Source organism: Protopterus annectens, chromosome 7.part0 (genome assembly GCF_019279795.1).
Source record: "Protopterus annectens isolate FY-2018-M chromosome 7.part0, PAN1.0, whole genome shotgun sequence".
Classification (NCBI taxonomy): domain Eukaryota; kingdom Metazoa; phylum Chordata; order Ceratodontiformes; family Protopteridae; genus Protopterus; species Protopterus annectens.
This window is the reverse complement of record NC_056739.1, coordinates 1,958,139,794-1,958,164,657: the sequence shown is the minus strand read 5'-3', so window position 1 is coordinate 1,958,164,657 and position 24,864 is coordinate 1,958,139,794. Positions and strand designations below refer to the sequence as shown.

Here is a 24,864-nt window from a genome sequence, read left to right as displayed (position 1 = left end):
GTGTTCCCTCCCTCCTATCCCCTCTTTTTCTCTCTTTTGTGGTGTATTTGTGTTTCCTTGTTGGATTCATTTTTGATTTATTGGGGACTTCTGACATCTAGGGCAAGAAAGGCTGGAGAAGATGGCGTCGGCTGAGGGCTATGTACCAGAGCGTACTGACGTCAGGGTACTGGCTTGTACAGCCGACGCCGGACCCAGACTTTGGGATTCTGGCCGACCTCGGGCTGCCTGCCGGCAGGAGCACCCTACAGTTATGACTGCAACAGTGAAGACACTCTAACATCTACATTTATGGTAGGTGTACACAACTGTACTTTACTGGTTGTCGGTTTTGTGCTAGATTTAGTAAGCGCACTATTAAGCGTCGGTACAATTTTGCCTTGCAGTTTTTTGGTAGAAGGTTTAATTACCCTGAAATGTCGTCGGATAGCCATCTGACTACCGCAGTTTACAAAAAGCGCAAAGAGGGGATAGGGAGAGACATCCAAGGCCCAAAACCGACGAAACTACTCCTAAACCAGTCGCCGGTCCACCGGTTCTCAGTGAGGCGCTTTCGCAGCCCCTGATACCCACTACCTTAGAGCCGGAGGCCGCAACCGATTCCCACGTGGAGTCGGCCTTGCCGCCGGATACTCTAGGTATTGGAGCCTTGGACGCTAAGCCCTCAATGGGTCCGGAGCCGCTGAGCAGGCACCGGCTTCTGAGGGTGTATCCATTAAGGTATTTTCTAAGGCAAAGGTTAAAGCATCTTCTAAAGTAAAGAAACAAAGCCAAGAGCCACGTGTACAGGCCCCTATGCCCAGAAAACAGATGATCAAAATGGCCGAGGACTTGATTACCTTGATCAGGGGTTCCCATCCCCCTCCAGATAAGAGGCCTAGGCAAGACACTGGTTATGAATCCTCAGACCAGGTTTCTATTTCTTCTGATTCCTCTTCTGACCAGGGATATTCTTTACCCCCCCCCCCCCCCCATGAGGATTCTTATGCTGAAGATTCCATCCCTTCAGCTTCTCCTCCTGAGGATTATTCCTTTGGGGAAACCTTGCATTCTATGAGAGAGAGCATTTCCACTGGGAAAGCCAGGATTTTTCATAATCTAAAAAGAGGCTGAGGGATTTCCTTTTACTCCCGCAACACAGGCCTCTAGCCATTCCTCCTGTTTTAGGCATTGTGGATTCTGTGTTTTTAGAGTCTAGTCGGTCTCCTGACTCCCTTCCCCCTGCTCCTGTTAAGCCTGACAGATATTACAGGGTTCCTGACTCTCACAAATTTCTTTTTAAAAACCCTGCTGCCAACACAGAAACTATTTCACAGGGTCCAAAGGGAGTTAAGGTTTCCACTGCCAAAAATCCTACCCACCTCTGATAGGGATTTGAGGACTCTGGATAGATGGGGAAAAAAGGTTTACACCTCTACAACTTTGGCTATAAGGGCCCTAAAGTGTCAGTTTCTTATGCTAAAATTTCAACAGCACCTCATGGGATTGCTTTCACAGAAAATGGTAAACTCTGAGTGTGCAGAGAAGAAGGAAATGCAGGATTTATTGCATGCAGCTGAACAGGTTGGAAAGCATACTTTGCAATATGGTTTTGATTCTTTAGAAGCCTCCGGCAGGGCCGCTGTTATGGGTTCAGTAATTAGGAGTCATGCCTAGTTAAAGGAACAAAATTTTCCTGATCATGTTAAAGCCAAATTACTAGATGCTCCTTTACAGCATGACAATTTGTTTGGTGTCAAGGCAGAAGAGGTGTTAAACAAAATGGGAGGACAAAGCTAAATCTATACAAACTGTTAAAGATGTCCTACAAGTGCAGCCACCTAGGTTTAGTAGACACTGGCCTACAAAAAAAAATTGGTCCTTTCCTGTGTCAAACAGACCCCCAAAGGGGCAGATCTCAGTCCCAAGGTTCATACAGATCTAAGCAATGGGGTGCTTCTACCTCCAAAGTCAGAGAAGATAAATCACACACTTACAGGAAACAATCCCAATGACTTCCCCCTGCCTGCACCAAGCACTTATCTTCTGACAGCACCGTTAGGGGGTAAATTAGCACTTTTTGCTCAAAACTGGTACATGATAACCCAGGACAAATGTGTTCTAAACATAGTGTCACAAGGTTACAAGTTACATTTCCGTACTCTGCCAAAGGCAAATGGTTGGCCACATCTGCCAAAAAATCATTGGGCAGAGGCACAAAAACAAGTCTCATCCCTCATGGACATGAGGGCCATTCAACGCATACCAGAGCAAGAGCAGGGACAAGGATTTTACTCAAGACTTTTCTTGGTACCCAGAAAAGACAGGGCCTGGAGGCCAATACTGGACCTTTCTATTCTGAATACATTTCTGGATATTCCGAAATTCAAAATGTTGACTTTGCAGCTGCTGCTTACCATGCTGGGCAAGAATACTTGGTTTGTGACTCTAGACCTAAAAGAGGCATATCTGCATGTCCCAGTCAGACAGTCATGCAGAAGATACCTCAGATTCAAGGAAGGTTCATTACACTACCAGTTCTCTGCACTGCCCTTTGGCTTATCTACTGTGCCCAGGGTCTTTACAAAGTGCCTGGCACCAGTAATTGAATTCTGCAGACAAAGAGGAATACAAATATACCCTTACTTGGAAGACTGCCTAATTCAAGCCGAGGACAGAGTCACTCTTCTTCAACATCTGGCATTTGTGACAAGGCGTTTAACATGCCTAGGGTACACAATCAACAAAAAGAAATCAAACCTTGTACCCTCTCAAGAGATAATATTCCTGGGTGCAAGCTTAAATACAACTGCCCAGATGGCTTATCTCACGCCAAAAAAGCAATGGCAACTGACTACCTATTTCAAAATGTTGGCAACTAAGGCCCAGTTATCTGCAAGAAAAAAATCTGCAGGCTTTGGGCTTCATGTCTTCTTGCATCCTACTAATTCCATATGCAAGACTGCATATGAGGAAACTTCAATGGTAGCTAAAAAGTGTTTGGAATCAACATTTTCACAGCCTGGAAGCAATCCTAAACCTCATTCCCTGCATGCAACAGGAATTTCGATGTTGGGCAAAAGCTTGTCACCAGAACAAGGGACAGCCATTTGCACCATCACCAGCCAGGCAGACACTAACAACGGATGCATCAGATTACGCCTGGGGGGCACATATGGAAGTAAGATACATTCAGGGTACATGGTCCCCAAATCAAATGCATCTACATATCAATCAAAAAGAGATGCCAGCTGTTCAAAATGCCCTGACAGCCTTCAAGGACCTACTTCATCCAGGACAACTACTGATAGACAGACAACACCACAGTCATGTGGTATATAAGCAAGCAGGGACACACACATTCTTACCCCCCTCTGCAGACTAGCCATGACCTTGTGGGACACAGCTTTGACTTACCAAATATATCTGCAGGCACAATTCCTGCCAGGAAAGGCAAATACTTTGGCAGACTAACTAAGCAGAAACATCATGGATCCCCATGAGTGGAAGCTGGATCCGCAAGTCTTCAACATGATAACAAGGGAATGGGGATGCCTGGACATAGATCTTTTTGCCTCCCCTCACAATTACCAACTACAGAGATTCTGCACAAGGACTTATCACAGACAAGCATGGAAAGTGGATGCCCTATCTTTCAGCTGGGAAAAGCTTTCAGTATATGCCTTTCCCCCACTGCCTCTCCTCCCCAAGGTACTCCTAAAGGTCAGACAGGAGAAACTAAAGATGATACTGATGTCCCCAGACTGGCCACACCAGTTCTGGTATCCAGTCCTAAGGAACTTGTCTCTATACCCAGCTTGGACTTTAGCTCAAATACCTCGTCTACTGTCCCAGCAAAACAGTCAGATCCTGCGCAGCCAACTCAGGACATTAAACTTGGCAGCATGGTGGATAATATAGTCATACAAAAAACACTCCTCAGTAAAGCTGTGATGGATGTCATTTTGGAAGCCAGAAGGCCTAGTATTAGAAAGTCTTATGCTGGAATATGGAAGAAATTCTGTGCTTGGAACCAGGCACAAGGAATTGATACATTCCTCAGATTTTGCAATACTTAACTGAGGTGGTGGACAAGGGCCTATCTTTTTCATCAATTAAAATTCATGCCTCTGCCATTTCAGCCACCACTTTTTTCTCATCCTTTATTAAAACAGTACCTCAGAGGAGCCAAAAATTTAAGGCCTCCAAGGAGATTACCAATTCCTGCATGGGACCTCAACTATGTCTTGGAAAAGCTCACCCTGCCTCCTTTTGAACCAGCTGCTACTGCTGATATAAAGTTTTTATCTTGGAAAACAGCTCTGCTCCTAGCAATTACTTCTGCAAGACGAGTTTGAGCTACATGCTCTCATGGCTCTGGAACCTTTTATCATTTTTCATCCAGACAGGGTTTCCCTGAGGACAAACCCAACTTTTATGCCTAAAGTGTTGTCCAGTGTGGCTCTTAACCAAACTATTCATCTGCCAACTTTCTTCCCAAAGCCACAGAAAAAGGGGGAGAGAATCCTGCACTCTTTGGACGTACACAGACAGCTTAGATTCTACTTGGACAGAACCAAAGCTTTCAGAAAGAGCAGTTACTGGTGGCATATGCTGCAGGATCTCAAGGCAAGGCTATCTCAAAACAGATGATTTCCAAGTGGGTGGGCCACTGTATTCGTTTTTGCTATTTACATCATGGCAAGCCAGTGCCTATGGGCATTAGGCCACATTCCACCAGAGCTGCAGCCACTAAAGCAGCTTTTCTCAGGGGAGTACCAACCAGGGACATTTTAGAGTCATCTGCTTGGAGTTTGGTGCACACCTTTTCAAAACATTATCATCTGCCTCTCTACTCTAAATCCAGGGCATGCTTTAACACTGCAGTTTTGCAGGGCCTTATAGCTGCCCCTTCTGCTGTTTAAACCCAGCCTCCCATCCTTAGCTTTGGGACTCTACCCAAATGTAATGACTGCAACAGTGAAACACGAAGAACATAGTACAGTTATGTACACTTAACATAAATGTAGATGTTCGAGTGTATTCACTGTTGCAGTCCAGGTTACCCACCTGCCTTCCCCCTTTTGTCTGTGGATCTTAGCTTTCCTTCTCTGTTTTATACAACCTTTGTGGTGTATTTGCTTATAAATGAAGGTAAATTTTATATTGATGAATTTATTGGTATACATATATATAGATATATTTTGGCTACCCTTTTTGGGGGGCACCTGACATCTGGGGTAAAAAAAAAACTAAAGAAAATGGCGTCAGCTTCTTGTTTTATACCCCTGATGACCTGACGTCAGGGAAGGGGCGACAGCAGCCGACGCAGGATCCAAGACTTTGGAATTCAGGCCGGCTGAGGGCAACCTGCCAGCCGGATTACCCAAATGTAATGACTGCAACAGTGAATTCACTCGAACGTCTACATTTATGGCAAGTGTACACAACTGTACTGTTCAGTTTTTATGCTGGCAAGTAGTGAAGGATTGAAATGTAGATTAAAGAGGGAAGAGATAAGTGTCCAGAGGAGGAGGTAGGTAGGGGTTTATTGGCTATGAGAGTTGTAATTAGCTGAGATTATACTACTGCAGCTGTGATTTATTCAAGCTCAAGCAACTGCTGTAATAGTAAGGTTACTTATACAGCTGTACTTTAAAACAGATCTGGTTCTTTATATATATATATATATATATATATATATATATATATACACACACACAAAATGCCTATAGATAGATCCTGACATTAAACACGTCAGAGTTCTGAACTGTATTACTGTAGCCAGTGGAGGTGGGATACTTGCACTAGACTGACGAAATTAGTGTATTTCCTTACAGTTTTTTTTAATCCAAAAATGACGCCTTTCTACAGTTTGAGAAACTAATTTTTATTTAATTGGTTGTTTTGAGAGAAGATTGTATAATGAATATTATTTATTGAGCCTATATTTTGAGCTAGAGTATGTTGGGGGTGGGCTTTACATACTTTTATTCTGGTTCTGAAAAACAGTGTTGCTGCTTCACGCTTTGTATTGTAATTTATTTAACTGAAGCTTTTTTTAAATTGGATAGGCAAGTGTGGAGTTTCAGAAGTTGGGGGTTTTAGATATCTATTCTCAGGGGAAAAAAGTTATTGATAGCAAATTTTTTTGTCTTTGCAGCTCATAGTCAAAGGTCTTCCTCTTCCTTGTCCAATGAACCTGAGTACTTGTGCAAGTGGATGGGATTGCCATACTGTGAATGCAGCTGGGAAGACGGCGCCCTTATTGGAAAAAAGTTCCAGCACTGCATTGATAATTTTCACTCCCGGAATAGCTGTAAAACTCTCCCATCTAGAGACAGCAAGGTAATTCAGTTCATGCAATTTTGTGCTTCACTTCATGTCAGCATAAACCACACACAAGTTTTAATCTTTTCTTGAATACAACGATTCAACTGGACATTCATCAGGAGAATAGAAGAAAAAAGATTCTTGGTAAGGCTCTCTGATAACGTTATCATGCATAGTGCTTGGGAATTAGTCTCTGAAGGGTACCCATTCATCTTGCTTTATTTTTAAATCCCTGGATTTCCCCACATCAAATCTGTCTGGTCATTGTGCTGAGGAATTAGGTGAATGCTCTGTACAAAAATGAGTTAAGTCTGCAACTTATTCTCTATTGTGCCACACAGAGTAATTGAAAATTTGTTGGTTTCATCCAGGTGATTTACAGAGTGCTTTAATACCCATTTTTGGAAGTCATTTCAACATTGCTTAAATTTGCTGATTTTGCTACATTATATTGCATTACTTTTGGTCTTTTACTGATTTGATTTTGGAGGTCTTTCAAAGGCTCATGATGTCCCTAGAAAAGATCACAAGCAAGTGTATGTCTCCTGAACGACTGTTAATTCAGGAACTTTCTGTTTAGATGAGAGACATCATGCGCTATTGTGTGAACACTGCACTGTCTTTTGTAAGAAAACCTTGATGTTCTTCATGTTTCACTGTTGCAGTCATTACATTTGGGTAATCTGCTGGCAGGTTGCCCTCAGTCGGCCTGATTAACAAAGTCTTGGGTCCTGCGTCCATTGGTCCCTTCTTCCATGACGTCAGGGGTATAAAACCTGCAGCCGACGCCATTACATCAGTCTTTCTTGCCACACGGTGCCCGAAGCAGAAGCAGTTCGCAAGTGCCGGTCGGCCGACTCCTGAAATGTTCGTTTTCGAGTTTCAGAACCGAAGTCTTCAACTAAAAGCTAAGTACCCCATTGGGGAAACTTTTTCTTGCTCCTTACCGATCTCAGTAAAAGTTAATAGTTGTATTACTTGTGGGAAGCAAATACTTCATAAGGATTTTCATTTGAACTGTATTCCTTCCCTAGGCCCTGACCACGATGTACCTTGCTGTCAGTTTTGTGCTTTATTTAATCAGCGCACTATCCGTCGTCGGTACATTTCTTTTTCTAAATATTTCGGTTCTCAGTTTAATTATCCAGAAATGATGTCGGTTAGCCATCCGACTACCGGAATACTGAAAAAAAAATGCAAAGAAAAAGACAGACACAGGCCATTGAGGTCCAAAACTGCCAACGACACTTCTCCTGAGCTAGTCACCAGTTTGCCAGTACTCAGTGAGGTGCTTCTGCAGCCCCTGATACCCGCTACTTCTGATTCGGAGGCCTCTACTGAGACCCATTCAGAGTCCGGTATGCCGCGAGATACTTCACCTATGGAACTCGCGGATGTCTCTACCTTGGATGGGTCCAGAGCCACTGGGCAGGCACCGGCTTCTGAGGGTGTATTTAGGCCTACAGACTTGTACATTAAACCGACGCCGCCTTCAATTTTAAGACCAAAATCGCGATCTATGTCTAAAAAACCGATGCCCAGGCCGCATTTTCAGGCTTCTGTGCCTAAAAAACAAATTATCAAAATGGGTGAAGATTTAATTACTCTGATCAGGAGTAGTCAACCCCCCCCCCCCCTTCTAAGAGGCCTAGGCCTGAGTTTGATTATGATTCTTCTGAACAGGACTCTGTCTCTTCTGACTCTTCTAATGAAGTGGATTTGTCCATACCTACTTATGAGGATTCTGATGCAGAGGAATCCATTCCTTCTGCTTCTCACCCTGAGGATTTTTCTTTTGGGGAAACTTTACATACCTAAAGGGAGCATTTCCACTGGGAAACTTTTTCTGAATCCAAAAAGAGGCTTCGGGATTTCCTCCTCCGTCCTCAGCATAGGTCTTTGGTTATACCCCCTGTTTTAGACATTGTTGATGATGTGTTTTCAGAATCCAGTATGGCTCGTGATTCCCTGCCTCCGGCTCCTTCTAAACCAGACCAATACTACAGGGTTCCTGACTCCCACAAATTCCTTTTTCAAAAATCCTGTTGCGGACCCTGAAACCATTTCACAGGGGCCCAAGGGCATTAAGGCTTCTACTGCTAAAAATCCTACCCATTCTGATAGAGACTCCAGGGCGCTGGATAGATGGGGTAAGAAGGTTTATACTTCTGCAACCTTGGGAATCAGGGCTTTAAACTGTCAATTTCATATGCTAAAATATCAGCATATCATGGGACTGCTTAAACAGAAAATGATGTTGATTTCTGACTGTGTGGAAAATAAGGATTTACAGAATTTATTGCGTTCAGCTGAACAAGTTGGAAAACATACTTTGCAATGTGGTTTTGATTCTTTGGAGGCCTCTTGCAGGGCTACTGTTACTGGTTCATAGGTGGATACTAGGCTATCTGCCCTAGGGCATTTGTAAGCCTAACCACAGTGTATTTGGCTTCCACCTCCCTATTAGATTAGCTTACTGTGCCTCTGTAAAGTAGGTCACAGAAGGTACCCTTTTAAGATTAGTTTACTGTGCCTCTGTCTAGCAGGGACACAGGAGAGATCCCAGGGGTGAATTTGCGATTTCCCATCCACGTGTCCAAATTTTGCTTGAAGAGGGTCAGCGAGGGGCTATGTCTAACATGAATTGGGATTCTATTCCAGAGTGAGGGAAGCCTCTGTGAAATGAATCGGTCCCTTCAGCATGTCCTATTTATTTTTGTGCTGAGGTTTAGGTCCCTGGAGTGTGTAGCTCTAAGGGACTTGGATTTTTTTGAGGTGGAGCATGTCCATTAATTCTGGGTTTGACATGGCTTTGTACGTCATGCATAGATCGCCTCTGAGTAGGCGGTAAGCAACTGAGTAGAGCTGGAGTTTCTTTAGTCGAGCTGCATAGGACATCTGTTTGTAGCCCATGATCCTCTTGGTGAGGTACTTTTGGGGTCTCTCCAGTTGCTGCAGGTGTCGGGTAAGGAACATCTCAAAAGGGGTATTGTATTCAATTTTGGGCCTGATGAGTGATGAGTAGAGGGGCACAATGACCTCACTTGATCTAGATGCGAACCCTTTCATGATAAGGTGGGCTATATAGAAGGTCTTTCTAACCACTTTGGCAACGTGATTATCAAAGGAGAGATTACTATCTACGTTGGTCCCCAAATCTCTAATTACTTCTTCCGTACTTAATGGATTACCACCTATGTGGTAATTTGTGGGCACCTTGTTTTTCCCAAAGAGGTTGACTATGCACTTTTTAGCATTTAGCTTGAGGCCGTGGCTCTGGCACCAAGCATCCGTCTCTGTGAGACCCTTTTGGAGGATGCTTGTGTCGGCTGGAGATTCGATTATGGCCCCCAATTTGCAGTCATCTGCGAACTTTGTCAGCCATAATCCCCCCGTGTTAGCCTGAACCTCAGAGAAGTATATCCCGAACAAGAGAGGTCCCAGAACTGAGCCCTGTGGGACGCCACTTGTAACTGCTTTGGATTCGGACATGGCAGCTGCGATTCTGACCATGTGTGTTCTATCTCTGAGCCAGTTTGCAACCCATCTTGTGATATAGGGGTTGATATTTAAGCTGGTAAGCTTATTTATGATGCCTGAGTGGGGTATTGTGTCGAAGGCTTTTGCGAAGTCCAGGTAGGCTGTGTGGACTACCTTGCCCTCATCTGTGGCTTTGGTAACTGTTTCAAAGAAATCAACTAGGTTTAAGAGGCAAGAGCTGCCTTTAACAAAGCCGAATTGGGTAGGGTCCAGTGTCTGGAGGCTCCCAATGTCTTTGTTTATGAGTTCCATGATAATACGCTCCATAGCTTTACAGACCAGACTAGTCAGGCTTATGGGGCGATAGTTTCCGGGGTCCGTTGTGGCTCCACCTTTGTGGAGTTGGGACCACTGTAGCTGTACTCCATTCTTTGGGTACATATCCTGTAGTAAGGCTAAGTTTGAACTGTGACTTAATGTGAGGGTTCAGTTCTTTTTGGAGCTCATGTAAGACACAGCCTGGGACACCGTCCGGTCCCATAGATGCTGTGTTTTTTGCTTTGGAGAGGGCAGCTTTCACCTGTGCATATGTGATGTCAGGGAGGTTACATTCAGTTGGGATAGGCGTTTGCTCCTTTGGGGGGGAAGGGGGGGGAGAAGTTTACACTGAATCTGTCTGCCAGGATGTTGGCTATGTCTGTAGGTTCGGTATATTTTGTACCGTTATGCAACAATTCAGAGCATATCTGGGAGTTTCCACCCATGTTCCTGACATAACTAAAGAAGGCCTTGTGATTGTCTTTAGTGTCTAGGGCAATTTTTCTTTCGAAACTGGCCTTTGATGATTTTATGAGGGATTGAAGTTTCTTATTAATACTGATCAGAGATGCCTTCCCTTTTTGGGATTTTGCTCTGTCATGTTGTAGCTTCCTCGTTCTGTTGTATAGCTTATTTATGGCCGGGGTCCACCAGACCAGTCTCCTGTTTTTGGGGGAGTGAGTCTTGGTTTTATTTGGGATAGCACAATCCATGCATTCCTGCAGGTGCTCATAGAATGCATTTGTAAAGGATTCTGCGGATTGGGCTTTATTATCCTCTGGCCCAGAGGCTTTGAAGGATTCCACCTCGGTCTTGAGAATTGCAAAGTTGGCTTTTGAGAAATTCTTTACAGTGGTTTGGTCCTTAGAAGGCATGCATGGCTTAAGGAGCAATCTCTGCCTGATCATGTTAAAGCAAAACTGTTAGATGCTCCTTTGCAGCAGGACCGTCTGTTTGGCAATAAGGCTGAAGAAGTTCTAAAAAAGATGGAAGATAAGGGTAAATCTATGCAAACTGTGAAAGATTTCTTACAAGTACAACCTCCTAGAATTAGTAGGCACTGGCCTACTAAAAACTGGTCTTTTCCAGTTCCTTCCAGAGCCACTCAAGCCAAACCCAGGCATTACAAAAGCTCCAGATTTCAGTCCCAAGGGTCTTTCAGAACTAAGCAGTGGGGTGCCTCCTCTTCCAATAGCAAGACACCACCCTATGGCAAACAGCCTCAATGACTTTCCTTTAAAATTACCAAGCACTTACCTCTTAGCCGCCTCTTTGGGGGGAAAACTGGCTATGTAAAAAATTGGCAACTTATAGGACAAATGGGTTTTAAATATAGTGTCCCAGGGATACAGATTTCATTTCCACACAATGCCAACTCCAAACGGGTGGCCAGACCTGCCCCCAAATCAGTGGGCAGAGGCTCAGAAACAAGTACTTTCCCTCCTAAACATGGGGGCAATTCAACTAGTACCAGAAGAGGAAAAGGGACAAGGTTTCTACTCCAGACTTTTCTTGGTACCCAGAAAAGACAAATCATGGCATCCATTTTTGGACCCGTCTACTCTAAACACCTTTCTGGACATTCCAAAATTCAAGATGCTAACTCTTTACCAGTTACTTCCTGTGCTAGGCAAAAATGCCAGGTTGGCAACTCTAGATTTAAAAGAGGCTTACCTGCATATCCCAGTCAGGAAATCTTGCAGAAGATACCTACGCTTCAAAGCAGGCTACTTACAGTATCAGTTCTCTGCACTGCCCTTTGGCTTATCTACTGCTCCCAGGGTATTTACAAAGTGCCTGGCTCCAGTAATTGCATTTTTCAAGCAAAGAAATATTCAAATATATCCATACCTGGACGATTGCCTAATTCAGGCAGAAAACCACGCCACACTTCTAAAACATCTGGCGTTTGTAAAAAGGGTTCTAGCTGGTCTAGGGTACATTATAAATGAAAATAAATCTCAACTGGTACCTTCTCAAAAAAATTACATTTCAGGGTGCAAGCTTGAATACAACTGCCCAAATGGCTTTCCTTATGCCAGAAAAACAAACTCATTTGGTAACTTACTTCAAAAAGGTGGCCACAAAGACCCTGCTATCGGCAAGACAAATACTGCAAGCCTTGGGGTTCATGGCCTCCTGCATTCTTCTAATTCCATATGCAAGGCTGCATATGAGGAAACTTCAGTGGTACTTAAAAAGTTTATGGAGTCAGCATTGTCACAGCCTGGAAACAATGATGCCTATCATTCCTTGCTTGCAACTAGAGTTTCTATGGTGGGCAGAGGCCTGCCACCAAAACAAGGGGCTGCCATTCACACCACCCCCTGCCGCCCAAACCCTAATTACAGACGCATCAGACTATGCATGGGGGCTCATATGGCAGGGAAGTGCATTCAGGGCAAATGGAGCCCAAATCCAATGCACCTTCATATCAATCAAAAAGAAATGCTAGCTGTACAAAATGCTTGACAGCCTTCAAAGACTGCCTTCAACCAGGACAATTAATGGTAAAGGCAGAGACAATACCACGGTTATGTGGTACATAAACAAGCAAGGAGGTACACATTCCTACTCCCTCTGCAGACTAGCCATGGCATTGTGGAACACTGCCTTGAGCTATCAAGTACAACTACAAGCTCAATTCCTGCCAGGAAAGCTGAATACTCTGACAGATGACCTAAGCAGAAATCTCATGGAGCCACACGAATGGAAACTGGAACCATGGATTTTCAACATGTTGACACACAAATGGGGGAGCCCAGACATAGACCTGTTTGCCTCAGCCCAGAACTACCAGTTGGACAAATTTTGCACAAGAATTCCTCACAAAAAAGCCTGGAAAGTGGATGCTCTGTCTTTCAGCTGGAAAAAAAAACATCAGTCTATCCCTTTCCCTTTCTGCCTCTGCTTTACAAAGTTCTAGTAAAGGTCAAGCAGGACAAACCAAAAATGATTTTGATTGCTCCAGACTGGCCTCGCCAACACTGGTACCCACTCCTGCGCAGTCTGTCGCAAATTTCTCCATGGCACCTGCCTCAGACTATGACCTTACTGTCTCAGCAGGAGTGTCAAATCCTATACCCTCAGCTCCAAACATTGAGTCTTGCAGCTTGGATAATCATTTAAATCCTCCCGTAGCATCCCTCAGCAAACCTGTGATGGATGTTGTTTTGGAGGCTAGAAGACCTAGTACTAGAAAATCATATGCGGACAAATGGAAAAGATTCTGTGCCTGGAATCAATCTCAAGGGATGAGCACAACAGCGCCCAAGTTACCTCAGATTTTGCAATACTTAACTGAGATGTTGCACAAGGGCCTGTGTTTTTCTTCCATAAAAATCCATGCTTCAGCCATTTCAGCTCATTACAACACAGAACCCCCCTCTTCTCTTATCCTGTGCTAAAGCAGTTTCTCAAAGGGGCCAAAAACATAAGACCTCCCAGGCGAGTTCCAACTCCTGCCTGGGATCTTAACTTTGTGTTGGAGAAACTCACTCTATCTCCTTTCGAGCCAGCTGCTACTGCGGACTTAAAATTCCTTTCCTGGAAAACAGCCTTCCTTTTATCAATCACTTCAGCCAGAAGGATTTCTGAATTACAGGCCCTTATGCCAGTGGAACCTTTCATCATCTTTCATGCAGACAGGGTGTCACTCAGGACCAATCCATCCTTCATGCCCAAAGTGGTATCTAGTGTAGCCCTTAATCATTCCATACATTTGCCAACCTTCTTTCCCCAATCCACAGAACAAGGGGGAGTGGATTCTGCATTCATTGGATGTACACAGACAACTTAGATTTTACCTGGACAGGACAAATTCTCGAAGAAAATCTGAACAGTTGCTGGTAGCATTTGCTGTAGGGGCAGAGGGAAAGGCTATTTCAAAGCAAACCATTTCTAAATGGATAAGCCATTGTATACATTTCTGCTATAAGCGCCATGGAAAACCTATCCCCCAGGGGATCAGATCCCATTCCACCAGGGCTGCATCTACGTCTACAGCCTTTCTCAGAGGTGTTCCTACCAGGGATATTCTAGAAGCTGCTACCTGGAGTTCAGTTCATACTTTCACCAAGCATCATCACTTAACAATTTTCTCTAAATCCAGAGCTGGCTTTGCCACTGCTGTTTTGCAGGGTCTTATAGCCAGTCCTAATGCTGTATAAATCCATCCTCCCAACCATAGCTTTTGGAATCTACCCAAATGTAATGACTGCCACAGTGAAACACGAAGAGCATAGTACATTTGTGTACATTTACCATAAATGTAGCTGTTCGAGTGTATTCACTGTTGCAGTCTTGGTTACCGTCCCTCCAGCCCCGTTTTTTTTTTTTTTTTTTTTTTTTTTTTTTTACTATGCCTCTACCTTCTTTTAGTATACTTAAAAGCCTTTTTGGTGTATTTGCTTTTGTTTGGAGGTAATTATTTTTGTGTTTTTGTTATTTATGTGTATTTTTTGCTCCCCTTTTGGGGGTACCTGACATCTGGGGCAAGAAAAACTGATGTAATGGCGTCAGCTGCATGTTTTATAGCAACCGACACAGGACCCAAGACTTTGTTAATCAGGCCGACTGAGGGCAACCTGCCAGCAGATTACCCAAATGTAATGACCGCAACAGTGAATGCACTCAAACATCTGCATTTACGTTAAGTGTACACAACTGTACTTTCTAGTTATTTATGCCTTCTGAATGACGCACAGCGATGGTTATCCCACTCCACAAAGCGGATGCCACCAAGGACCCTGGAAACTACCTCCCCATTAGCCTGAGGAGCCTGGCCTGCAAGGCCATGGAACGTATCATCTTGGAGCTTATAAACATGACATGGGTAACCTACAAACCCTGGATCCCACTCAGTTTGGGTTTGTAAAAGGCAGATCATGTCTACTAAACCTGACTGACTTCTTTGAAGCAGTCACCAGAGCCGTAGACGAGGGCAAGGCAGTGCACACAGCCTATCTTGACCTTGCCAAGGCTTTCAATATCATCCCACACTCTGGAATTATAGATAAACTCACTAAACTGGGCCATAAATCCCTATGTCACAAGATTGGTGCCCAACTGGCTCACTGACAGAACCCACACAGTAAAAGTAGCCGACTCGAAGTCCAACTTCAGACCAGTGATATGTGGAGTACCACAGGGTTCGGTCCTGGGTCCTCTCCTGTTCGGCATCTACTTCTCTGAAGTGCAGGCCAACACAGGTCGTCTTAGACTAACAAAGTTCGCATATGACTGCAAACTGGGAGCCATAATAGAATCACCTAATGATGTAGACATTCTACAAAAGGGGCTCTCAGAGACAGATGCTTGGTATGAAAGTCATGGCCTCAAGCTCAATGCCAAGAAGTGCATTGTCATCCTGTTTGGGAAAAACTCAGTACCCATGAACTACCACATTAGGAGGTAGCTCACTAAACACCAAAAGTGTGATGAGAGCTCAGGACACAGGTGGACAGTAGTCTGTCCTTTGATAACCACTTTGCCGTAGTAGTCAGGAAATCCTTCTGCGTGGCACACCTCATCACAAAAGGGTTCTCCTTTAGAAAAAAGGAGGTCATTGTTCCTCTCTACTCTTCCCACATCAGACCCATTATAGAGTACAATGCCCCGTTTAGCATGCATCCCACAAGACACCTACAACAGTTGGAAAGGCCACAGAAATACCTCACTTAAGAGGATTACTGGCCTCAAACAGATGCCATACGCAGACCATCTCAAAAAAACTCCAACTTTACTCCGTCGCATAGCGCTAACTCAGAGGCGATCTCTGCCTAACATACAAAGCTATGTCAAACCCTGAGCTGTTGGACATGCTACACTTAAAGAAATCCCAATCTCTCCGAACCACACAGTCCTGGGTCCTAAACCTTGTCACCACAATAAACAGAACATGCTAGAGGAATAGATTCCTGTCCCAGAGACTTCCTATACTCTGGAACAAACTACCCATTCATGTCAAGCAAAGCTCCTTATTGGCCCTCTTTAAGGAAAAATCTTGACTGGATGGGAAATAAAAAATTCACCCTGGGGATCACATCTGTGGCACTGCTCGACAGGGGCACAGGAAAATAATTTTCTTGGGTGGCGAAAGCCAGGGATCCTTTTTGGCTGGGCTTATATAGGCCTAGGGCCGATAACCTACTACCTACCCATGAACCTATTTCTTTTGTCCCATGGGATGTGATAATGATGAGTCGCTCTTTTTGTCTCCCTCTGTTTTCTGCTTCAGAGACACTGATTTTCTCTCTTGGAGTACAATAAAAATAAGTCACTTTCTTTGATCCCCCATCATTTTAATGCAAGAATTTTTGTCCTTCAAATAAATAAAAAGTATTACTTGATACCCATAAGAGGTATGTAGAATTGCTTTGTATTGAGGTTCTAATGGTAATAGATTTTTCTCCATGTATCCTAATTATTATTTATCCTAACATTATAGGATGCATTTGATAATCTCACTGGAACTGGTTTCACATTCACTAGCCGAAGAAAATTGAAATACCTCAGTGAAAATGTTGTTGTAGAGCCTTTGGTTACATCACTGGATACTGGTAAGGAGCCTGAACTGACAGCCACAAGCAGTAATCTTCCCACTGACGTGGAGGAATGTCATGGTCAAGTTTGGGAGGAAAGTATATACATGCTCAACTTTGGGAATAAGGCTATAAATTGTCAAACTCGTATGCATCATTTTCAAGCTGATATGTCATGCAGTTGAAAAATGTCAAGCAGAAGAAAGAGTATAAGAAAAGGATCAACTAAGTAGGGAAAAAAATTGGAAAAAAATGTAAATATAGTGGCAAGTACAGGGATATCCTGTAGCAACCTCGTGTTCAAGATTTGCCACAGAAATGGTTAAGGAGAGGTTATTTGAAACTAATAGATGAAAGGGTAATAATGGTGGCCCAGGACACTGGACTTGCTGCATGTTGGTTTGCAAAATCTATTAGAAAGGGTGGGAGAAATGAGCAAATGTAGGTTTTGTAAAAATTAGGTTTAATAAAAGACAAATTTACAGTTACACATTGATATGCTACCACTGCACATAATTCCATATGAATTACAGAAGAAGGCAGTTATGGGGCACATTACGGTTGCTGAGAAGAGCTCTTTGACTGTCTTCAAAGACAAAAATAATACTAATTTCATGAACTCATTTCTATCCTAGCTTAGGAATGGAGTTCATTCCTGTCATGTTTGAAACCCAAAATACTTGGAAAAGTTAAAATGGAAGACATGATAAACAAGATGGGGGAGCTTTTCTAGCAGGGGCTTCTGAGACTATCACAGACAGTTATCAGTTGGTAAACTTGCATCTCATTAAGACAGATGGCTCTGACACAGTTGGTTGGAGGACATGCATGGCTAAAAATTCATCCCTTGTGAATGATGTAAAAGAATAGTTTATTGCTTTTTTAAGCAAGGGATTTTTGTTTGGTTCCTTCCTGTCAAGAAGTATTTGAAAGGCTGGACAGAAAAGGGAATGATGTTAAAAGCAGTTGTTCCACGAACCAGTTCCTTAGTATAGAGAGAAGTGTCCATCTAGGCAGTAGTGCCTTTTTTTTTTAAGGAAGCAGTCTTGGCCAGATCAATTTGAGTAAAGACCTTTTTGGGGAAAAAAAATGGTGGAAATGGGTTGAGGTAGAGGGCAAAGTTGGGGGAATGGTCTCCTCTCTAAGTTTTGCTCGTACCCAGTGTTTACCATCCTTTCTCTCACCACTAGGAGGAAATTTGGTAGTCCTCAGAGAGTTCATCCTGATTCATAACTTGTGAATAAGAGAAGTGATTGCTTCATAATACAAGATTTAATTAAGAACCTTCCCACCCTTCGTGTGAATGCTTTGTTATCCAGAAGAGAGGTCTTTAACAAATCCCATTTTAGACCATTTCCTTTCTTCAACAGTAATAGAAGTCGTGTCCCCCAGAGCAAAGGGGGTGGGGCTGTAGTTGTAACTTTTCCTGGTCACCATAAAATGTGGTCCTTTGAGACCTGTATTGAGACACTTAAGCCAGAACAATGTTGTACAGATTTTGGATTAAAAAATAATTCTGGAATTCTAGATTCCCTCATCTTCCTACTTTTGCAGAATGCTGTTATGGTTACTTTGGACCTGAAAAATAATTCTTTAGTATCCCCATTTTTAAGGAACACAGTACAGCACTATTAATTCGCCTTGCACTTTGGGCTGTGCATTGCTGCCAGGATATTTTACCATATGGTTAGTCAGTCTTCATCCACTTCACTGTGAAGGGTATTCATATTTTTTCATACTTGGATGACTGCCTTAAATGGGCCCATTCCCATGAGGAGCTAATTAAAGCCTTGGATTATGCTCTGGCATGCACCATTAGCCTGGGATCGTCCTTAACTTCATGAATTTCATTCTTGTTCCATTTCACAAGAAGATCTTTTGGACACAGTGTTGGACATCAAGTCTCTCATTTGTAAAAATCTGTTGATTGTTTCCTTTTTCTTGCAGTCATCTGAAAACACTTGCTTGGGATTCTGACAACTATATCACCAATTCAACTGGTGAGTGTTCCAGGTGCAAACCAATCCAGATATGCCATTCTTCCTCTCGGGCATTGTAAACCTCGACTGTGGATGCATCAGACTTTTCCCTTGAGTTCATGCCAGAGCACTGAAGACTCAGGAAGTGCTAATCCTGACATGTGTACTACAAGCATTTGAAGTGACTTAAGAACCAAGAATCCTGAAAGTATCAAGACACATTCAACATGTTTTGTTGTGGCAGTAGGTGAGAACTCAGCTTGCTCTTTCCCACTCTGCAGAGTAAGGGACAGTCTTTGGAACATATAACAGACGTTCAGTATTGCTATGGACTAAGACTGTTCCAGCATCATCTACAGTGGATATAAAAAGTTTACACACCCCTGTTAAAATACCAGGTTTTTGTGATATAAAAAAATGAGACCACAATAAATCATTTAAAACTTTTCCCACCTTTAATGTGACCTGTAACCTGTCCAATTCAATTGAAAAACAAACAAATCTGTTAGGGGAAAAATATAAAAAATATAAAATGTATAATATGCTGGTTGGGTAAGTGTGCACACCCTTAAACTAATACTTTGTTGTGCGTGCACACCTTTAAAATACTTTGAAACACCTTTAGATTTAATTACAGCATTCAGCCGTCATGGGTAGGAGTCTGTCAGCATGGTACATCTTGACTTGGCAATATTTGCCAAATGTTCCTTGCAGAAGCACTCCAAATCTGTCAGATTGTGAGGAGATCCCTTGTGCACAGCCCTCTTCAGATCAGCCCACAGAGTCTCTATTGGATTTAGGTCTGGGCTCTGGCTGGGCCATTCCAAAACTTTAATATCTGAAGTAGTTGTCTTCATTTGGTCTTCAACCTGTGGGTTGCTGGATCTGTATCTGATGTTCATGTTTCACTGTTGCAGTCATTACATTTGGGTTATCTGCTTGCAGGTAGCCCTCAGTCGGCCTGATTATCAATGTGTTTGGTCCTGCATCGGTTGCTGTCTCATCTTCCATGACGTCAGGTAGTCAGGAGTATAAAGCATGCAGCCAATGCAATTACATCAGTCTTTCTTGCCGTGCCCGAAGCAGAAGCAGTTGGCAAGTGCCAGTCGGCCGACTCCTGAAATTTTCGTTTTCGAGTTTCAGATCCGAAGTCAACTAAGCTAAGTACCCCATTGGGGATACTTTTTCTTGCTCTAAACCGATGTCAGTAAAAGTTTAACAATAGTATTTCTTGTGGAAAGCAAATACCTCATAAAGATTTTCATTCATACTGCATTCCTTGCTTAGGCCCAGGCCATGACATACCTCGCTGTTGGTTTTGTGCCTTATTCAAACCTCAAACTGTTTGTCATTTTTCATGTTTGCTTCTAAATATTTTGGTATTTGGTTCAGTTATCCAGAAATGGCTTCAGTAAGTCACCTGACTACCGACATTCCAAAAAAAAACGCAAAGATAAAGGCAGATACAGACCGCATAGGTCCAAAGCTGCCGACGACGCTTATCTTAAGTTAGTCGCCATTTCGCCGGTACTCAATGAGGTGCTTTCGCAGCCCCTGATACCCACTACTTCATATTAGCAGGCCTCTACTGAGACCCATTCGGAGTCCGGTATGCTGCGAAATGCTTCTTTGACTCTAGAACCTGCAGATGTCTCTACCTTGGGTGGGTCCAGAGCCGTTGTGCAGGCACCGGTTTCTGAGAGTGTATTCAGGCCTACTGATTTGCATATTAAACCAATGCCATCTTCTTCTTCAAGGCCTAAAACTCGACCCACGCCTAGAAAAACGACACCCAGACCGCATGGTCAGGCCCCTATGCCTAAAAAACAAATTGTAAGAATGGCTGAAGACCTTATTACTCTAATCAATTGAAGCCATCCTTCTCCCTCTAAGAGACCTAGAACTGATTTTCCTTCTGATTCTTCTGATCAGGATTCTGAAATTTCTGTTTTTTCTGATGACCAGGAGTTGCTCTTATCTACCTATGAGGATTTTGATGCAGAGGACTCCATTCCGTCTGCTTCCCCTCCAAAGGATTTCTCTTTTGGTGAAACTTTGTATACTCTTAGGGAGCATTTCCGCTGGGAAAGCCAGGATTACTCTGACCCCAAAAAGCAAATTCTTACTCCTACCTCAACACAGGCCTTTAGCCATCCCTCCTGTACTAAACATTGTAGATGATACCTTTTTGGAATCTAGCCTGGCCCCTGACAATTTACCTCCGGCTCCCAGAAAACCTGACTGGTATTACAGAGTACCTGACTCTCACAAGTTCCTCTTTAAGAATCCTACTGTGGATCCTGAGACCCTTTCACAGGGACCCAAAGGCATTAAGGCTACTACTGCCAAAAACCATGCCCCTCTGATAGAGATTCCAGGGCCCTGGACAGATTGGGTAAGAAGGTATACACTTCTGCAACTTTGGCCATTAGGGCCTTAAACTGCCAGTTTCATATGTTAAAGTATCAGCAGCATATTACTGGATTGCTTAAACAGAAAATGATGATTCCTGACTGTGCTGAAAATAAAGAATTACAGGATTTAATGCATTCTGCTGAACAAGTTGGAAAACATACTTTGCAATGTGGTTTTGATTCATTAGAGGCATCTTGCAGAGCTCCTGTCATTGGGTCTGTACTTAAAAGGCATGCTTGGCTTAAGGAGCAATCTTTGCCAGATCATGTTAAAGCTGAATTACTGGATGCTTCCTTAAACCAAGACTGCCTGTTTGGCAACAAAGCAGAAGTACTTAAAAAGATGGAGGAAAAAGCTATATCTATGCAAACTGTTAGATTTCCTGCAAGTACAGCCTCCCAGATTTAGCAGGCACTGGCCTTCTAAGAATTGTTTTTTTACTACCTCTTCCAGGCCTTCAGCCCTACCCCAGAACTAGCAGACCATCCAGGCTTCAGTCTCAAGGTACTCACAGGTCTAAGCAGTGGGGTCTCCCACTTCCAAAGCTGGGAGTAGTAAGACACCCCCTATGGTAAACTGTCACAATGAATTAACTTCAAACCTTCCAAGCCCTGCTCAACTGACTGTTTCTTTAGGGGGGAAAGATCGCGCTGCATGCAAAAAACTGGGAATTCATTACCCAAGACAAACGGGTTTTAAATATAGTTTCCCAAGGATACATATTCCACTTCCACTCCTTACCAACCCCAAACGGTTGGCCAGACCTGTCCCAGAAGAGGAATTGGGGACAAGGTTTTTACTCAAGACTTTTCCTGGTACCCAGAAAAGACCATTCCTGGCATCCTATCTTGGACCTGTCTAAACTAAACACTTTTTGGTAATCAAAATTCAAAATGGTAACTCTTCATCAGCTGCTTCCCATGCTAGGCAAAAATGCTTGGTTGGCAACACTGGATTTAAAGGAAGCCTACCTGCACATCCCAATAAGGGAATCTTGCAGAAGATACCTAAACTTCAGAGCAGGCTACATGCATTATCAGTTCACTGCATAGCCCTTTGGCTTATCTACTGTGTCCAGGGTATTCACAAAGTGCCTAGCTCCAGTCATTGCATTTTGCAGGCAAAGAAATATTCAAATATACCCATACCTGGATGATTGTCGAATTCAGGCAGAAAGCCAGGACATACTGTTAAGTCATCCAGCATTTGAAAAGAAATTGCTAACTTCTCTGGAGTACACCATAAACAAAAGGAAATCACATCTAGTACCCTGCCAACAAATTGTATTCCTGGGAGCAAGCTTGAATACAACTTCCCAAATGGCCTACCTCACGCCAGCGAAACAAGTTCATTTGACAGCCTACTTCAAACTACTGGCCACAAAGACCCAGCTATCTGCAAGGAAAATACTGCAAGCCCTGGGGTTCATGGCCTCTTGCATTCTACTAATTCTATATGCTAGACTGCATATGAGGAAACTACAATGGTATCAACATTCTCAGGACCTAGAATCAATGATTCCTATCATCCTTTGCTTAAAGACAGAGTTCCTTTGGTGCGCAGAGGCCAGCCACCACAACAAGGGACTGCCATTCACTCTACCCCATGCCGCCCAAACCCTAACAACAGACTCATCAGACTATGTATGGGGGGGCTCACTTGGCAGGGCAGTGCATTCAGGGCAAATGGAACCCGAGTCAAATGCTCCTGCATATCAATCAAAAAGAAATGTTAGCTGTACAGAATGCTCTGACAGCGTTCAAGGACCACATTCTTACAGGGCAATTATTGGTAAAGATTGACAACACCACTGTTGTGTGGTACATAAACAAGCAGGGGGGAACCCACTCATACCCTCTCTGCAGACTAGCCATGGCTCTGTGGAACATAGCCTTGAGCTACCAAGTGCACCTACAAGCTCAGTTCCTGCCAGGCAAGCTAAATACACTGGCAGAAATCTCATGGACCCTCACGAGTGGAAACTGGAACCAAAGATATTCAACTTTTTGAGAAACAAATGGGGGAGCCCAGAGATAGACCTGTTTGGCTCCCCTCAGAACTACCAATTGGACAAATTCTGCACAAGGACTCCTCACAGACCAGCTTGGAAAGTGGATGCCCTGTCCTTCACCTGGAAAAACCCATCAGTTTATGCCTCCCCCCTCTGCCTCTCCTCTCCAAAGTTCTACTAAAAATCAAACAGGACAAGCCAAGGGCAATACTTATTGCACCAGACTGGCCACGCCAACACTGGTACCCCCTCTTGCACAGTGTCACTTCTGGAATCATGCCACCTGCCTCAGACCCCTACCCTGCTGTCCCAGCAGGAGGGACAGATTCTGCACCCACAGCTTCAAACCCTGAACCTTGCAGCCTGGCTAATTACATGATCTCTCCGTTACCATCCCTCAGTAAGCAAGTGATGGATGTTATTCTGGTGGCAAGGAGGCCTAGTACTAGAAAATCCTGTGCTGAAAAATGGAAAAGATTCTGTTCCTGGAGCCAAACTCAGGGAATGGACACAACAGTGCCCAATTTACTGCACATTCTTCAATACTTAACTGAGGTGCTTCACAAGGGCCTTTCCTTTTTTCCATCAAAATTCATGCCTCTGCCATTTCAGCTCATTATAATATAGAGCCACCCCTCTTCTCTCATCCACTGCTGAAGCAATTCCTCAGAGGGACCAAAAACTTAAGACCACCTAGAATAGCCCCTACTCCAGCCTGGGACCTTAACTTTGTATTGGAAAAGCTCACTCTACCTCCCTGTGAGCCAGCTGCAAATGCAGAGTTGAAATTCCTTTCTTAGAAAACAGCCTTCCTTCTAGCCATCACTTCACCAAGAAGGGTGTTTGAATTACAGGCCCTCATGGCAGTGGAGCCTTTCATCATCTTTTACGCGGACATGGTGTCCCTCAGGACCAATCCCTCCTTTTTGCCCAAGGTGGTATCCAGTGTGACCCTTAATCAGTCCATTCATCTGCCAACCTTCTTTTCTAATCCACAGAACAAAGGGGAATGAATACTGCACTCCTTGGACGTGCACAGACAACTTAGATTTTACTTTGACGGGGCTAAGCCTCTCAGGAAATCTGAACACTGCTGGTTGCATTTGCTGCAGGGGCAGAGGGGAAGGCCATTTCAAAACAAACCATTTCTAAGTGGATAGGCCACTGCATTCATTTCTGCTATAAGCACCATGGAAAACCTACCCCACAAGGGGATAAGACCACATTCCACAAGGGCTGCATCTACCTCTACAGCCTTTCTCAGAGGTGTTCCTACCAGGGACATCCTAGAAGCTGCTACCTGGAGTTCTGTACATACCTTCACCAAGCATTACCACTTGCCATTTTTTTTTTAAATCCAGAGCTGGTTTTGCCACTGTAGTCCTGCAAGGCCTTATAGCTGGTCCTAATGCTATCTAATTGCCTCCTCCCTTCCTTAGCTTTGGGAATCTACCCAAATGTCCGCATTGTGATCCGAGCTCTCTGCATAAAAAGCTTGTAGTAAGTGCTGTAGTGTAAATCTTTCCCTTTTTCTCTACATTCCTTTCTACTTTTTACACCCCCCCCAACGTTTCCATTGGTAAAAAAAATAAATAAAACTCTTCCTTTTGCTTTCCTTGCGGGTGTGGTCTGTGAGCTTGGGACATGTCTGACACTCAACCAAACAAACCGGAGATTCTACTGATGTATAAAATCCAACAAAGAACAAAAAATCAGTCCGTGGGAGACCGCAACCACACAGTTCAATATAAACGTCAGTAAAAATACCAATACAACGTTTTTGTCAGCCTTAACTTCTGACTTCTTC

The 24,864-nt window shown here is 43.6% G+C and overlaps 1 protein-coding gene across 3 annotated transcripts in view; it reads left to right on the top strand.

Annotated features, from left to right (window-relative positions):
• CHD2 (chromodomain helicase DNA binding protein 2) overlaps positions 1-24,864 on the top strand; it is a 3,702,317-nt gene that overhangs the window by 1,190,408 nt on the left and 2,487,045 nt on the right. For all 3 annotated transcript variants that reach the window (XM_044078379.1, XM_044078380.1, XM_044078378.1), the window contains one exon: positions 6,143-6,327. In XM_044078379.1, coding sequence (XP_043934314.1) covers positions 6,143-6,327 — 185 coding nt within the window. The remainder of the gene's footprint in view (positions 1-6,142; positions 6,328-24,864) is intronic.